At 42.9% G+C, this 17,883-nt stretch overlaps 1 protein-coding gene across 3 annotated transcripts in view; it reads left to right on the forward strand.

The window, feature by feature from the left end:
* The first annotated feature begins 7,161 nt into the window (after positions 1–7,161).
* The window catches only part of BLTP3A (bridge-like lipid transfer protein family member 3A), a 57,150-nt gene continuing 46,428 nt past the window's right edge, over positions 7,162–17,883 (forward strand). For all 3 annotated transcript variants that reach the window (XM_027127018.1, XM_027127016.1, XM_027127017.1), the window contains exon 1: positions 7,162–7,381. In XM_027127018.1, the coding sequence (XP_026982819.1) occupies positions 7,338–7,381 (44 nt within the window). In that variant the 5' untranslated portion in view covers positions 7,162–7,337. The remainder of the gene's footprint in view (positions 7,382–17,883) is intronic.

Genomic DNA, 17,883 nt, shown 5'->3' on the forward strand with positions numbered 1-17,883 from the left:
AAACCCTGAACATTATATTAAAAAACAAGCATAAGAAACTCTGAAAGGTGGAGAGAAGAAGGCAGAACTGCTAGGGAACCTGGGATCCAAGGAACAACACAGTGAGCTGTCTGGATTTTCTTTTTGCCTCAAAGGTGCCAGACTTGGAGCTGAAGAAGCTGGTAACCAGGAAACTCCAATGGGCAACAGACAAAAAACTCCCCAAGAAAAGCCTGCTCCCTATAGCCAGAGGACCAGAAAAGAGGCAGCTTAGCCAGACAGAAAACTTTTAGACGATAACCACTCCACTCCAGCCAAACACCATAGAAAAAAACTTACCCTACCCCAACCCATGCCACAAGGGCAAGTGGGGAGCTTACACTTCCACCCTTGTGAGGCTATAATGAAGTGCCCCAAGTTCCTGCCAGGGTGGTATCAGAGGAGAGCTGGGATTATCATTCTTATCTGGCAGTTACAAGGCATTGCCCCCTCTTGACTGATATAGTTTCAGAAGATGCTTAGTCAGGACTTTAAGGACTTTCAACAATGCCCAGTGGTGATGAGGCTGCACATACCCCCATGCCAGTGGAAGCCTTGTGGGGAGCAGTAACAACACTCTGTCACTGCCCACTGGAAAAGTATTAGCTGTGGCCTACTGGAAAGCCAGAACTTTCACTTTAGCCCAGCAGTAATGGGGAGCCCTTTCCTTGGGTATCCAAGGAGGCTAATTGGGCAATCCTATCTCCACCTGATAGTAACAGGAGGGCACCTCCCCACTTCTCCTGCCAGGCCATTGCAAGAAAAAGTCAGCAAAACAGAAGGTTTAAATAAGATCCAGAGTCTCAGAACATAATATGAAAATATCCAGGTTTCAATTTAAAGTCACTTATCATACCAAGAGCCAGGAAGATCTCAAACAATTTAAAAATGCAATCAATACATGTCAACACCAAGATGACAGAGATGCTAGAATTATTTGACAAAGATTTTAGAGCAGACATTATAAAAATGCTCCAATGAGCAATTAAGAACATGCTCAAAACAAAGGAAGAGATAGAAAATCTCAGCAAAGGGGACTTCCCTGGTGGTCCAGTGGTTAAGACTGCGCATTCCCAATGCAGGGGGCCCGGGTTCAATCCCTGGTCAGGGAACTAGATCCCACATGCTGCAACTAAGATTTCGCATGCCTCAACTAAAAAAAGATCCCATATACCACAAGGAGGATCCTGCATGCCGCAACTAAGACCCAGTGCAGCCAAATAAATAAATATTTAAAAAAAAATCTCAGCAAAGAAGTAGAAGGCAAAAAGAAGAACCAAATGGAAATTTTGGAACCCCCAAATAAGTAAAAAAATTTCAGTGGATGGGTTCAACAGCAAACAATCAGGAACACGAAATAATCAGAACACTTGATAAAACAATAAAAATACCCAATCTGAACAACAGAAAATAGACTTACAAAAAAAAATGAACTGAGCTGTAGGGACCTGTGGGTCCCTGAAGATGTAATATTCATATTGTCAGAGTTCCAGGAGAGGAAGAGAGGAAAGAGCCAAAAAAAGTACTGGAACAAATAATGGTTGAAAACTTTCCAAAGGTTTGCAGTGGATGAAGTGAACCTCAACCAGGATAACTCAAAGAAATCTACACCAAGACACAGTCAAACTTCTGAAAACTAAAAACAAAAAATTTGAAAACACACAGAGAAAAATGACCCCTTACTTTTGAGGGAAAACAATTTGAAGGACAGCAGTTTCTCATCAGAAACCATGGACACCAGTAGGAAGTGGCAAACAGTTTTCAAGTGCTGAAAGAGAAGACCTATCAGTCCAGAATTCTATATCCTATATAGTGAAAATAGTGTTTCAGGAATGAATGGGAAATAAGCATGTTCTCCAATGAAGCACAACTAAGGGAATTTGTTGCCAGCAGATATACCCTAAAAGAAGGGCTAAAAAGTTCTCTAAACAGAAAGGAAACAATAAATGAATGAATCTCATAACATCAGGAAGGAAGGCTATGGTAAGCAAAAATATGGTTAAGTACAGTAGACTATACTTTTCTTGAGTTTTCTAAATTACGTTTGATGGTTGACGCAAAAATCACAACACTGATTAATGCAGCTCTAAACATATGTGGAGGAAATATTCAAGACAATTATACCTCCAGGAGAAAAAAGGAACATAAAGGGAGGTAAGGTTTCTATACTTCATTATGTCTGGTAAATGGCAATACCAGTAGACTGTGATAAGGTTTGTATAAATAATGTAATACCTAGACAAACAAAAGCTGTACAACTATAAGCTATACATTCAAAAACACTATAGATTCCTTATTTCAAAACTTACTACAAGCCCATGAGCCACAACTACTGAGGCCACATGCCACAACTTCTGAAGCCTGCGTGCCTAGAGCCCGTGCTCCGCAACAAGAGAAGTCACCACAATGAGAAGACCGTGCACCACAGCGAAGAGTAGCCCCCGCTCGCCGTGTAACTTGAGAAAGCCTTCTCGCAGTAAAGAAGACCAAACGCAGCCAAAAATAAATAAAATAAATTTATTACAAAAACCCCAAAAACTTAACTACAAAGCTACACTAATCAAGACACTGTGTTACTGGCATAAGATTAGACATATAGATGAATGGAATAGAATTAAGAGTTCAGAAATAAACCCTTATATTGGCAATTGCTTTTCTATTATTATTATTATTTTACTTCCAGTTTTGAAATATAATTGACATACAGCACTGTATAAGTTTTGGATGTACAGTATAATGATTTGACTCACATACATTATGAAATGATGGCCACAATAAGTATAGTGAAGATCCATCCTTTCATAAACATACAAATTTGAAGAAATAGAAAAAAATTTTTTTTCTTTGTGATGAGAACTCTTAGGATTTACTTTGTTAACAACTTTAATATAAAACATGCTGCAATGTTAATTATATTTATCATGTTGTACATTATATCTCTAGTACTTACTTATAACAAATTTGTACCTTTGACTGCCTTCATCCAATTCCCCATTCCCCCCGCAACCCCCCCACCTCTGGTAACCACAAGTCTGATCTCTTTTTCTATGAGTTTGTTTTTGGAGTATAATTGACCTACAACCTATGTCATTTCCTGGTACATGGCAACTGATTTTCACCAAGATAATTCAATAGGGAAAGAATATTCTTTTCAATGAATGATGCTAAGACAACTAGATATCCACGTGCAAAATAATGAAATTGTTTCCCTTCATCACACCATATACAAAAATTAGCTCAAAATGGATCATTTCAAGTAAATGTAAGGGCTAAAACTATACAACTTTTAGATGAAAACATACATGTAAATATTCATGACTTTGGATTATGCAATGATTTCTTAGATACAACACAAAAAACACAGCAATAAAAGAAAGAAAGATAAATGATATCAAAATTAAAAATTTTTGTGCTTCAAAGTTTACAGTCAGGAAAATGAAAAGACAATGGGAGAAAATTTTTGCAAATAATATATCTGATAAGGGACTTGTATCTAGAGTACAAAAAGAACTATTGCAACTTGATAATAAAAAGACAGCCCAATTTAAAAATGGACAAGGGGGGGTTTCCCTGGTGGTGCAGTGGTTAGGAATCCGCCTGCCAATGCAGGGGACACTGGTTTGAGCCCTGGTCCAGGAAGATCCCACATGCCGTGGAGCAAGTGAGCCCGTGTGCCACAACTGCTGAGCCTGTGCTCTAGATCCCATGAGCCACAACTACTGAAGCCCGCATACCTAGAGCCCATGCTCCGCAACAAGAGAAGCCACCTGATGAGAAGCCTGCACACTGCAATGAAGAGTAGCCCCCACTCTCCACAACTAGAGAAAGCCCGTGCATGGCACCGAAGACCCAACACAGCCAAAAATAAATGAAAAAAAAAAAAAAAAGGACAAAATATCTGAATAGACATTTCTCCAAAGAAGATTTACAAATGGGCTATAAGCACATGAAAAGACATTCCACATTATTAGCCATCGAGGAAGTATACACAAATTCTTAACCGAATATTGACAAGTAGAATTCATCAATATATAAAAGTAATTTATACACCATGTTTTAAATGGCGTTTACTCTAGGGATGCAAGCTGGTTCAGTATTTGAAAAGTCAAACAATGTAATCCATCATGATAACAGGCTAAAAAAAAATTACATAACATTAAATGCAGAAAAAGCCTTTGAAAAAAATTAAACATTTATTCCTTTAAAAAAATTAATTTATTTATTTATTGGCTGCACATGGGCTTTCTCTAGTTGCAGTGAGCGGGGGCTACTCTTTGTTGCGGTGTGCAGGCTTCTCATTGTGGTGGCTTCTCTTTGTTGTGAACACAGGCTCTAGGCACACGGGCTGCAGTAGTTGTGGCATGTGGGCTCAGTAGTTGTGGCTTGCAGACTCTAGAGTGCAGGATGAGTAGTTGTGGCACATGGGCTTAGTTGCTCCACAGCATGTGGCATCTTCCCTGACCAGAGCTCAAACCCGTGTCCCCTGCATTGGCAGGCAGATTCTTAACCACTGTGCCACCAGGGAAGTCCCTATTCTTTTTTTTTAAAAACACATCCTTTATTTATTTTTTTTAAAGTATTTATTTATTTATTTGGCTGTGCCGGGTCTTAGTTGCTGCGTACAGGATCTTTAGTTGTGGCATGCAAACTCTTAGTTGCAGCATGTGGGATCTAGTTCCCTGACCAGGGATCGAACCCAGGCCCTCTGCATTGGAAGCGTGGAGCCTTAGTCACTGGACCATTGGGGAAGTCCTTAAACATTTATTCTTGATAAAAACTCTCAGAAAAAATACGAATAGAGGAGAACTTCATTAAGTTGAAAAGAGCACCTACAAAAAAATCTACAGTTAACGTTATACTTAATGGTGAAAGACTGAATGAATGCTTTCCTCCTAAGTTTGGAAACAAAGAAAGGATGTCTGCTCTCACCAGTACTATTAAACAAAGTGCCAGGAGTGGTAGCCCACTCTATAAGGCAAGGAAAGGAAATAAAAGGGATTCATATCAGGAAGAAATATTCTGTACACTGAATGTATCAATGTCAATATCTTGGTCGTGATATTGTACTAAAGTTTTGCAAGATGTTACCATTGGGGGGAACTGGGTAAAGGGTACAGGGATCTCTGTATTATTTCTTACTTTAACTGAAGTAAGTAATCTACAATCATTTCAAAATGAAATGTTTAACCTTAAAAAAAATACAGATTGGCCCCAAATACCTTTTGTTTTTATATGCTTTGCATTCTTAGCATTGCAGGGAAAGGTAAACACGATACTATTGGTGAGAGTATGAACTCTCCTATTCCGTGGTCCTTAGAAGGGCCATATTGTTTTAGAGCATGAGTTTTTGCTTTCAATAAAAATATCTAATTCATCAGGCATGATGAATCATCCAACAAGGATACTGAGTCTCTGAGCTTGAGGCAAGTTTTCTTTTACAAGCTAATGTCAGATATCCAGTCAGCTGCTGGGGTGCTCTAGGAAAAGGAGCAAGAAATGCAAGAAATTGCCCTGAGGCCCCAGCAGGTGACAGCCGAATTGGGAAGGAGCTATTATGGTCAATAATCCTGGCAAGAAATCTCTTCTTCCGTGGGGTCTATTGGTCCCTGGTATGTATTCTGGTGAGAAGTGGGCAGAGGAACAAATAATGATAGATTATGCAGTCTTGATGGAGGAAAATGGATAGTAGAGAACCCAGGCTGAGGATGATTTGTTCCCTTTTAAAAACATAATTTGGGGGCTTCCCTGGTGGCGCAGTGGTTAAGAATCCACCTGCCAGTGCTAGGGACACGGGTTGGAGCCCGGGTCCGGGAAGATCCCACGTGCTATGGAGCAACTAAGTCCATGCGCCAACAGCTACTGAGCCTGCACTCTAGAGCCCGCGTGCCACAACTACTGAAGCCTGCACAGCACAACTACTGAAGCCCATGCACCTAGAGCCCGTGTTCTGCAACAAGAGAAGCTACCGCAATGAGAAGCCCGCGCACCGCAACGAAGAGTAGCCCCCGCTCGCCGCAACTAGAGAAAGCCCGAGCGCAGCAACGAAGACCCAATGCAGCCAAAAATAAATAAATTAAAACAAAACAAAAACATAATTTGGGAAAGGGGTAACAATGGTTTAGTGGAAGGGAATTGAATGGCTGAGGGACAGGGGAGGGGGGAGGCTTATCTTGATTTTTGTATTATGTTCATGTATTATCTATTTACAAGAATGAATAAACTTAAAATTAACCGGTGGCCAGATTTCCTATAAGCCTGTCTCGGAGAGTATTTTGCTTAGGCTTTTGCTTGATGGTTTAAGTCCAGAAAACTGCCACCTTCCCACCTTTGCCTGAATCTACAGGTGTCCCCGGCATATAGGTTACACTTTTAAGTGTATGGACTGAGTGGAAGTAGCACTGGACTGAGAGTAAGAACACTTGGGTTCTAGTCTTCTGTCTCACTATGTAGCTGTGACCTTCTGTAAGCTCTTTCAACTATTTCCCCTGGGCTTCAGTTTCCTTATTTGTAAAACAAAGTTGATCTCTAAAGCCCTTGGTCAAAGTTACTGCCTCATTTTCTGCTGCCCCCAGCATTTGAGAGTGGGTACCTCTGCAGTACATCTCATATGTGTTGAGTAAACATTTATCCATTGGTTAACCAGGTAAAGGCTAAGAGGGGCACATAGAGGATGGCGAGGCGCCCCCTCTCACTCTTCAGCACAAAGCAGCAGAGCGCAGTGGTTCTATGGGCCTGTGAGGTCCTTGAGACTACTTTTCACTCCCCAGCCCGATTCCTGCAGTACAGTTAGCTGGTGCTCAACAAATGAGTTAACGTGTGAGGGAAATGAATGAGAAGCGGACCAGGAGGTGTGGAATTATCTAGCTAATTCCTGCAAAAAATTACAGACACGCCGCCTTTCCCTGATGCTTCAAGGAGACTGCGGAGGTGTGAACCTCCTGCAGTTCGGAGGCGAAGTCCTTCAGATCTCCATCGGCTTCAGACAGCGGGCGGGGCTGAGGGGAGTGAGCGAGCTCAGAGCTCGCCCGCCCCGCCCCTCGCCGCGCGCGCCCCCGTCGCCGCCGCGCGCCCCTCCCACAGCGCGCGCTCCGGGCAGCCGCGAGCCAGGCTGGAGACGCGCGATCTCCTTGTCGCCGCGCGGGTGGGTGGGATCGTGGCGGAGCGCGGGGCGCTGGAGCAGGGGCGGGAGGGCGCCATGGCGGCAGCTGTGGCGGCGGCGTCCGGTCCCCGCGCCGCGGCGAGGTGAGGGGCCGCCTCTTCTCGGCGGCTGAGGAGAACACAGCTGCCCGCCTGCCTTCCACGCGGGCCGCGGCTCCGGCATGGCCGGGCTCATTAAGAAGCAGATCCTGAAGCACCTGTCCCGGTGAGAGCGCCAGCGCCGGCCCCAGCGGTCCCGGGCCCTTCCTCTCCCCCTTCGACCCTCCTCCCTGACGCCGTGCTCCTGGCCGGCCTCCCTCTCCTCAGCCCGGGCCGGGACTCGGCGGCGATCCCCGCCTCAACTCGAGCCGGACGGCCGCCTCCCCGCTCCGGTGGCCCCGAACGTTGTCACCACTCTGCTCTTCCCTGGCCCTGGGTCCTCCGCGACCCGGCGCCCCTGCCCTTGCGCGGGTGCCCAGGCTCTCCTCCCCAGCCTAACAGCCCCCCGGCCCTCCCGACCCCAAGGGTCTCCTGACCGGCTGCGCGCACCCTCAGTTCCCACACCGCCGGGCAGGTCACCCCGTCCTCCCTTGCATGCCCCCTGGGCCCTCTGCCCGTCACTCCGTGGACCCCGCGGTTTCCATCCTTTCCTGCCCGCCCCGCTGTGTTTCCTCTCGGCTGAGGACCCGCTGCCCCTCCCTCGGGGCCGTCTGCCCGCCTCTTGACCCGCCCACCACCGCCACCCCGGCCTTCCTCTTCCTAGTGCTGCTCCGGGCTAGATCCTTCTTCCCCTGCCCCTTCTAAATAACCCTGTCACCCAGTCCCGCGTAACCCATATTCCGTTCAGATTCCCAACCCCGACACTGGTTTCGCCTTCCCAGAAGCACCCAGCTCCTCCTCTTCATCGTCTGGCTGACCCTGTTGCATCACCCTTGAAAAAGCTAATCCTTGCACCCAGGGCCGTTCCTCTGATCTCCTTTCTCCTTCCTTTGCTTCTCTTCTCCTTACATAGACTAAATGGAGAAGGGCCATGAGAGTTGGGCATAAAGTTTCAACAACCTTCTCTTTAAGATGTGGAGGTTTTTTGACAGCCTGTGAAAAGAGCTAACGACGCCCACTTCTACTTTGCAGTCATTTATTAAGCAATGTGATGTCCCTCAAGTCATTTGGACCCGAGCCAGGTGACAGGCAAAACAATTCAGTTGTAATTGGGTGACTGCTGACCCCTGATTACGATTGCAGGTTGTCAGAACTGGTGTCCACAAAAATTGGAAGCTAGCCTTTCAGTTCGTTTTCACTCCTTATTCCAAGCGGGGCTTGGTGATACCTTAATACCTTTAGACAGCCGTTGTCTGTCACGTGGAGAGTGATCCAATCCTTGGCTCCACAGTGGTCAGTGGTTTTCAGGAGGTGCAAGTAGGGGGAGAAGCCAGTCAACATGGGACCCAAGACCTTGCACTCATGTGTCTTTCCTGGTCTTCTCATTGCCTTGGTGAGTGGTGTGTGAGACACTATTCCTGTCACTGCATCTCCTTTTCTGGCAGACACTGGCCAATTTACTGTTACTTTGATTTTAGACTTTAATTAGTCATTAGATTCAGATACATCTTTTGGTTAATCACCACACCATGTTTTAAAAGGAAAAGCAGATTGGAGGCTGGAGCTGGAAAGTGCCTTTGGACCCTTTACTTGGTTAACTCCCTAGTATATTGTTTTTCAGGTAACATTCATTTGGGTGTTCCATAAATTTGGTTGTTCTGTGTAAAGACTTATGTGTAGGACTAATGATTGTGAAATGAGACAAAATTTAACTAAAGGAAAACCATTAATTTGAGTGAACACAGAATCAGAGAATTTTAAAGTTTAGAGATGACCTTACCTAACATAGCACTGTGTTTAAAAGTCCAGGCTCTTTCTGGTTTCTTTCTTTCTTTTTTTTTTAAAAGTCTTTATTGAGTTTGTTACAATGTTGCTTCTATTTTATGTTTTGGTTCTTTGGCCCCAGGCATGGGGGATCCTAGCTCCCCCACCAGGGATCGAACCCTCACCCCTGCACTGGAAGGTGAAGTCTTAACCACAGGACCGCCAGGGAAGTCCTTTTGGTTTACTTTCTTTAACTGTAAAATGAGGATAATAATAGTATCTAACTCAAAGGGTTATTGTGAGGGTTATATGAGTTAATACACAAGGGCTTGGTAAAGTGCCTAGCACATAGTAAGTGCTCAATAAAACATGAGATATGGCTATTTTGGGGGCCATAACTTGTGTGACAATTTGATATAAGCCATAGACTTCTCCAGAAAAATCCACATACACAAACAAGTAATTTTTTATATAAGTTCCCTGGGGGGAGGGGTTAAGAACCCCTTAAAGCACATGCCTTAACCCCATAAGGCATCTTGAGTGAATGCCCTGAATAATCCTTGACTAGTTCAACCTCTCATTTTATGGCTGAGGAAGGTAAAGCCTAGGAGGATAAATGACTTGCCTAAGTTGCAGTGGAAGGTAAGGTAGAGAAATAGAGGGAGTTCCCTGGCGGTCCAGTGGTCAGGACTCAGCGCTTTCACTGTCAAGGGCCCGGTTCAATCCCTAGTCCGGAAACTAGGATCCCACAAGCCCCATGGCCCGGCCAAAAAAAAAGGTAGAGAAATAGAACCCACCTTTCTAATTCTGGTATACTTTCCCCATAGGGCACTCATATTCTGTGCACCCTCTATGAAGATAGAGCTTTTAAAGAAAAATTTTAGTAGTATATGCTAACACATTCAGTGAATCCTTAGTGAACAAAGTATCTCTTTTAGATGAATTAGGAGTAGGTATGACAGACATTGGGAGAAATTTCTTGTTTCCTCAGGGTTGTGTGGTTGACTGAGGAGGTGGGGGGAGAAGGTTATTCAGGGCTGCAATTTCAGGGCTCCTGGAAAAGTGCTAGGACATGGGTCTAACTGGGGGAAAGGTCAAACTCCTGAGGCCTTTCTGTTGGTTTAACTCGGAAAAGCTGCCTTAATCACATGTGACATTTGTGTCTTTGTATGGTCTCTACTACACGTACAGAGGCCGGCCTGCCTGGAGGGGAACTATAGCTTCTATGTCTTGCCAAACCTGATGGGGAAGGAGAGAGGAGAAGGGGTACTGGGTTACTATATTAAGTAAATATTTATAGGTGTTTAATAATTACTTGTTGATGATGACAGTGCCGCTTGACCTGGAAGAGTATCCTATAGCAGGAAGGATATCCCAGTGACTTGCATATTATTTTTAATTTTGGTCATGAAGTTTCAGGTACTAAAGTTTCTTGTTGGAATGCATCCTACTTGTTAGTAGAGTATTTTGGTAAACAAGATTTGAAGGAGGTGATGTTCAAGATACTTTTGTTAAGTGTCTTCTCTAGGCCAAGCACTGATCTGGGCACTGGGGATTCAGGAGGAAAGAAGTATAAATCTCTTCTAAGGGCTTTAACCTATGGTTTGGATAACTGCTGTTTAATACAAATAGCTTCAATGTACAGTATTCATTTAAATAAACCCAGGAGGAGACCTTTACTTAGAAACAAAAGTAATCATTTAAAAAATATCCAAAATTGATTTTTCACCAAATTAGATTATTCTTGTTTTAGAACACCTTAGCTAAGACCTTTTGTTATACAAGTAAGAAGAAATATGATAGATTGTAAAGTGAGTCAAGGGACCATGGCTCAGGAAAAGAGCGTTTTTTTTCTGGAGCCAGACAAGCTAGATTCACCTTCTAGCTCTGCCACTTAATGAACAGGGCAGCCTTTCTGAGCCTTAGTTTTCTTGTCTGTAAAGGATGAGAATAAGGAAGAATACTACGTGCTTTGCAGAATTTTTTGAGAATTGGGGATAAAGTATTTATTATAGTGCCTGGCGTGGAAGTAGCGTTTAATAAAGAGTAGCTATTATCACATGGCCAGAGAATACACTTCCATGGTATGGGTGACAGCAACTAATCCAACTGGCTCTTTTAGAAACCCATCAGAAGTATGAATTATTTACTCAGAATGGCTGCGGGAAATGTGACCCCGAGTGACAAAGACATGGCTGATAGACATGATAGATATTTAAAAAACATAAGCATTAGGTGAAATTCAGAGGCATAGATGATTTCAGAGTCCTTTCAGAGAATAAGAGAGCCTGACTGTGAGCTCAGCCCTCTCCATTTCTGATCAGTGCCTCCACTCGTTTATACTCATCATCCTGGAGAGATCACTGGGCCAGCCTCTGGTGGACTGCTGGGAGCTGCAGGCTCAGAGAGGCTTGCCCTGCTTGCCCAGGGTCTGTTTAGGTGAAGGTTTCTAGGCCTAGTCTCAGCTTCCAGATCACGCCCCTTTATACTAGACTTTACTTATTGTCATCTTCATTTCCCCAATAATTATTTTGTGCATTTTCTGGCAATAGTGCAATCATAGATGTATTTGTTTCCTTCCTCATCTTGTTGCGTTGCTTCAGAATAAGCGCTTTTGTTTACTCAGCAGATATTTAATAGTGATAGCCAACTGTGCGAATAAGCATTTTACAAGTCTTATGATGATTTAATCCTCAGACTAACCCTGTGAAGGAGACATTAGGCCCATTTTATCGATGAAGAAATGAGGCACAGAGAAGTTAAATAACTTGCCTCAAATTGTAACTAGTAAGTGATGGAACTGAGATTCTAACGCAGTCACTCCCATTCCAGAGCCGGACTCCTTTTTTTTTTTTTAAATGCCTTATTAATCATCTGTTTTATTTTATTTATTTTTTTAAATTTTATTTATTATTTATTTTTGATTGCTTTGGGTCTTCGTTGCTGTGCGCGGGCTTTCTCTAGTTGCAGTGAGTGGGGGCTACTCTTTGTTGCAGTGCTCGGGCTTCTCATTGCAGTGGCTTCTCTTGTTGCAGAGCATGGGCTCTAGGCACGCGGGCTTTAGAAGTTGCAGCACACAGGCTCAGTAGTTGCGGAGTGCAGGCTCTAGAGTGCAGGCTCAGTAGTGTGGCGCACGGGATTAGTTGCTCTGCGGCGTGTGGGATCTTCCTGGACCAGGGATCGAACCCATGTCCCCTGCATTGGCAGGCAGATTCTTAACCACTGCACCACCAGGGAAGTCCCCAGAGCCGGGCTCCTTAATCACTCTGCTGCTCTAATGCTTCTCATCTACTGAACATACTCTTGCTGCCAGCACCCACGTGGAGGAAGAGAATATTACCAGCACCAAGAAACACCCTTGTGTCTCCTCCCATCATTACCTCTACCAAAGGGTAGCCACTGTCCTGATTTCTAACAGCAAAGATTAGTTTTGTCTTTTTTTGTAATTTATATAAATGGAATCACAGAATGTATGCTTTCATGTCTGGCTTCTTTAGTTCAACATTATTTTTGTGAGGTTAATCTCTGTTGTATCAATTTGTAGATTTTTTCATTTTCATTGCTGTCTAGTGTTCTATTATGTGAATATACCTAAATGCATTTATACATTTTACTATTGATGGACATTTGGATAGTTTCCCAGTTTAGGGCTATGCTGAATAGTGCTGTTAGAAACATTCTAGTATATGTCCTTTGGTGAACAGATGTATACATATTGGTTGGGGATATACCTAAGAGTGGAATTTCTGGGTTGTGGGATATGTATATGTGAAATTTTAATAGATATTACCAAACAGTTTTCCAAAGTGGCTGTACCAATTTGCACTTCCACCAGAAATGTATGAGAGTTCTGGTTGCTCTATATCCTTGCCAACACTTGGTATTTTTTATCTTTTTCATTTTAGTCATTCTTTTTTTTAATTATTATTATTTTTTAAAATTTTAAAATTTTAATTTTTTTAACATCTTTATTGGAGTATAATTGCTTTACAATGGTGTGTTAGTTTCTGCTTTATAACAAAGTGAGTCAGTTATACATATACATATGTTCCCATATCTCTTCCCTCTTGCATCTCCCTCCAGGCGGTCACAAAGCACGGAGCTGATATCCCTGTGCTATGCGACTGCTTCCCACTAGCTATCTACCTTACGTTTGGTAGTGTATATATGTCCATGCCTCTCCCTCGCTTTGTCACAGCTCACCTTTCCCCCTCCCCATATCCTCAAGCCCGTTCTCCAGTAGGTCTGTGTCTTTATTCCTGTCTTACCCCTAGGTTCTTCATGACATTTTAGTCATTCTGTTGCGTATGTTTTGAAAATTTCTTTACTTCATCTGTGGTAAACCAGATGGCCACTTTATTTTTGCCTCTGTTTAATTTTCAAATTCTGATTTATTTGTAAATTTGAGCAAGCAAATGTCAAATGTCTGACAAGCAAATGTCAGAACCTTGAAAACAGATCTTTTTGGAGAAATGTTCAAATTGGGAGGTTCAATGAAAATAATTAGGGTAATTTGTAACCATTAGCCCATACATTTCTTGCTTGGAAGAGATGTGATGCTTTGCTCCCTGTCAAAATAACAGTCATGTACCTTGAGAGAAAGGAGGGGCCGTTTATTAGGTGTTTGAGTTTTTGTTAAATATTTGTCTTCAGACTACCCTGGATATTAAATAATTTCATTCTGTTCTATAAGCTTAGTACCCCATTGGCATAGTCTTTTATCTTTACTAAAGAAACTAAAACTTGAATTTCATAGTTTTTTTTTTTTGCGGTGTGCAGGCCTCTCACTGCAGGCTCAGCGGCCATGGCTCACGGGCCCAGCCGCTCCGCGGCATGTGAAATCTTCCCAGACCGGGGCACGAACCAGCATCCCCTGCATCGGCAGGCAGACTCTCAACCACTGTGCCACCAGGGAAGCCCTGAATTTCATAGTTTTTGTATTAGAGTCTTTACAACTTTCCAAGGATGATTCCCTTTTATCATAAAGTGGTTGTGTTGTGTCTTAAAAAGTAGCATTTATAAGCAATAAAAATTTCAAAGCAGTACTGTCATATGTATCTGACGTACAAAGCTTAATGTATGATTCACAAATAATGAAATTAGCTGCTTTGAAAAATTAATTGAGAGGCATGTCATTGTAGTAGAAAGAACCAGGACTTTGGATTCTAAAAGGTGGCTGTACATTCTGACTCTGCTACTTGTAAACTGGTGTTCAGCAAGTCTTTTTGCTTCTTGAAGCTTCAGTTTTCTCATCTGTAAAATGGGGGATAATAACGCACTCTGTTGTTTTGAGGATTAGAAATAATGTATAAAAGTGCCTGCTACTGAAAAAGTATTCAATGAACAGTGACTATTACTTATCATATTAAAGTTGCTCAAGAGAGATCACTGACAGTGCCTAACTTACCCAAATGTCTAATTCTTTAGATATTTAAGAATTATGTTTCTTAATATTTTAATACGGAGAGGTAGAGATGAATGCTCTGTATCACTGCTTAAGGAGAGAGGGAAACAAGGGCTGGTCCCATTTATCATTTTTTTCTTATCAAGGCACACTACAAGGTAAACTTTGACCTCGGCATAGGTGAAATACTTGAAATATAATACTGGGTTGGGTCCTTAGAAGATTTAATTATCCAAAGTTTAAGAAGATAGCACAATCATATACTGTATTCTCACAGCGGAAAAAAAAAATTAGAGGTCATTTAGTTACCCTCACCTAATATAAAGCCTGGTTGAATAATAATCTGTTAAGTATGGTGTTAATTGCTGGAAAAAAAAAAAGATTCTTTTTATCACAGCTTAATTCTCTACAACCAATGGAGTGTGACCCCCATATGGCAGGGATTATGTCCTTTGGCTACTTTGAAAACCAGAGAGTTTAAGATGTTTTGAATGGGTTAAGTGGGTGCAGGAGAAGGTATGTAGAATGGAGGTGTATAGTTATAACTCATGGAACCGTAGACCGGAGCAGGAGTGGGGGTGGGAGAGCAGAAGGGCAAGGGAATCCAATTCACCCAGTGTCATTAAGGGACCTTTTATCTCTGTGTGATGAAGCAAGTGCTACTGGTGCTGATTATAGATGCTAAAGAACATTTCCCAATATTTATAAGCAGTAGAATCAATCAATCAATCAATATCTGTAGTAAATGGAAAAACTAAGGTGTAAAAATAATTCACATTAGCAAGTTAGGTAAAGGGTATGTAGTTTGTACCTTCTTGCCACAAAAATAAGGACTAGATGTATTATAAGTTATTTGTTGATTGACGTTGTTTTATTCGCCCACAGCAATGATCATTTTACATGTATACTCAGTCTTTATAGTGCCTTGGAGATATCTATATCTATATCTATCTATCTTGGATGTCAGCCCATCATTTAAAGAATGAGAACACGGATGGTGAGAGGTCAGTGTATTTAAGTCTCTGACTTATGGAAGTGTTATGTTCTCAAAATTTATTTCTAAGTTTGAAATTTGGAGTGTGTGGTCCAGTAGTAGAAATAGTGTTATAAATGTTGAATAGGTTCCCAGTTAGCCCACAAAAGCAATAGTGTGTTAATTATATATAATATAAGCTCACTAGATGGAGATCTGGATCTTGATTGTTAGGGAACCATTTGAAGGAGGTGGGGAGATGAAGAAGAAGAAGAAAACGTTTTTCTTTCCCATTCCTTGGAGTAAGATCTTTTAGATCATTGAGATCATTGTATCTCAACAAGGACTTTTTTTTTTGGTTGTGATTGAGGAGTGTGACCAGCTTTTAATGAGTGGGCTGGAGATGCTGACGTCATGCAGTATGCAGAATCATTTCACACAAAGAAGGATTGTCCTTTGTCTTTTTAAAAATTAATTAATTATTTACTTTTGGCTGCACCAAGTGGCTTACGGGATCTCAGTTCCCTGACCAGGGATTGAACCTGGGCCACGGCAGTGAAAGCCTGGAATCCTAACCATTAGGCTACTAGGGAACTCCTTGTCCTTTGTTCTTTTTGACTTCTGAATGTTTGTTAGATGTTTACAGAGGTGAATTACCTGTTTAGATTATATAAGCCTACTTACATGTAAACACAAAGTACTGCATAGATTTTTTTTTTTTTTTTTTTTTTTTTGGCTGCTCTGCGCAGCTTGTGGGATCTTAGTTCCCTGACCAGGAATCGAACCCGTGCCCCCTGCAGTGGAAGCACGGAGTCCTAACCACTGGACCACCAGGAAATTCCCTGCATAGCTTTAAACTAGAGTGAATGTTCCAGGACTGCAGCTACCATGGGGGAAAATTGATTTGAACGTTATTTTAGAAAATGTTGTCACTCTTGGCAATACCACTCGTAGAGTTGGGTCTGTTAGGGCTGAGAACCACTGAGTTAGTCTGGAATCTGAAACAGCTCAAGTTTGCTCTTGATATACTTGCTCTTCTCTCCTTTATGTCTCTTTCCCACCTCCTAAGTCCCCCCTTCTCATGCACCCATTGCCCCGGTTCTACCCCCAGTCCTCTGCTACCATATCCCCCTACCCTCAGGCCTATATGCTCTGCTCCCCTTACTTTCTCACCAAAATTCCCAGTTCATTAGGATATATGATTTCACCCAGCTCAAGGGGAGGAATAGAGAACATATTTGGGAGCAGGAATGCTATTCTAACTAGACCAACTCTAATTCATAATATGTCCTACAGGGTCAACTCCCCTAAGCTACTCTTACTTTCATAGCTCCTCAATCCACAGATACTCTGGAAGCTCCAAGTTTGTTTTTTATTTTCCAAAAGTGGTTTTTGTTGCAGTGGCAGTGAGGATGGGGCAGGAGTCTGGGCAGCAGGGGTCTGGGCAGTGGTATATATGGGTCATTTGAAAGTTGGGGAGTTCTGAAATGTAGACAATCCAGATAGGGATGGGCTAAGTTCATTCAAGCTGACTTCCTCATGCCATCTGGTGTAGTGCTTTCCCAGGCAGAGCTGAAAATATGCATTTCCCTTTTCTAAGAGACATCTGTTTTTCTTTTTTCTCTCTCTGTGTCTCTTTTTTTGAAATTTCTGTTTTTTAACCTGAGCGAAAGAAGGGGCTGCAGTGTTCAGGAACTCACTTCATTTGAGGAACTGGCTTGACAGAGGTAGAAAAGGGTTCGACTTCTAATAATATAGGAGTATCTTATATTGACCTAACCCTCCCTCATGTAACAATTACGAGCTCTGGGTAGTATGTAAAAAGCAACAACTGGAAGACTTTGGAAAGTGACCAAATGAGGCAGAAACTGACAGGGAACTTGAAAGATGGGAACTGCACTGGGTAAGATTCTCACTTATATAGCTTTTTGCCTGAGGACACTCCCCACTTTGCATGGTGGGTGATGGCTAGCACTCAAGCAAAAGTCTGCAGTCTTACTAGCTTGGGCAGTCAGAGAGTAGAGTTCAGGGCTATAAGAGGGGCTGGAAAATGAGGGAATAAATCTCAGAAAGAAGGGAGCAGACTTCCCTGGTGGCACAGTGGTTAAGAATCCGCCTGCCTGGGCTTCCCTGGTGGTGCAGTGGTTGAGAGTCCGCCTGCCGATGCAGGGGACACGGGTTCGTGCCCCGTCCGGGAAGATCCCACGTGCTGCGGAGCAGCTGGGCCCGTGAGCCATGGCCGCTGAGCCTGCGCGTCTGGAGCCTGTGCTCCGAAATGGGAGAGGCCACAGCAGTGAGAGGCCTGTGTAATGCAAAGAAAAAAAAAAATCCGCCTGCCAGTGCAGGAGACATGGGTTCAATCCCTGGTCCGGGAAGATACCACATGCTGCGGAGCAACTAAGCCTGTGTGCCACAACTACTGAGCCTGCACTCCGGAGCCTACGAGCCACAACTACTGAGCCCATGCACCACAACTACTGAAGCCCAC

Source organism: Aethalodelphis obliquidens, unplaced genomic scaffold, assembly GCF_003676395.1.
Source record: "Aethalodelphis obliquidens isolate GAN/ISIS:26980383/991018 unplaced genomic scaffold, ASM367639v1 scaffold31, whole genome shotgun sequence".
NCBI classification, from domain to species: Eukaryota; Metazoa; Chordata; class Mammalia; order Artiodactyla; family Delphinidae; genus Aethalodelphis; species Aethalodelphis obliquidens.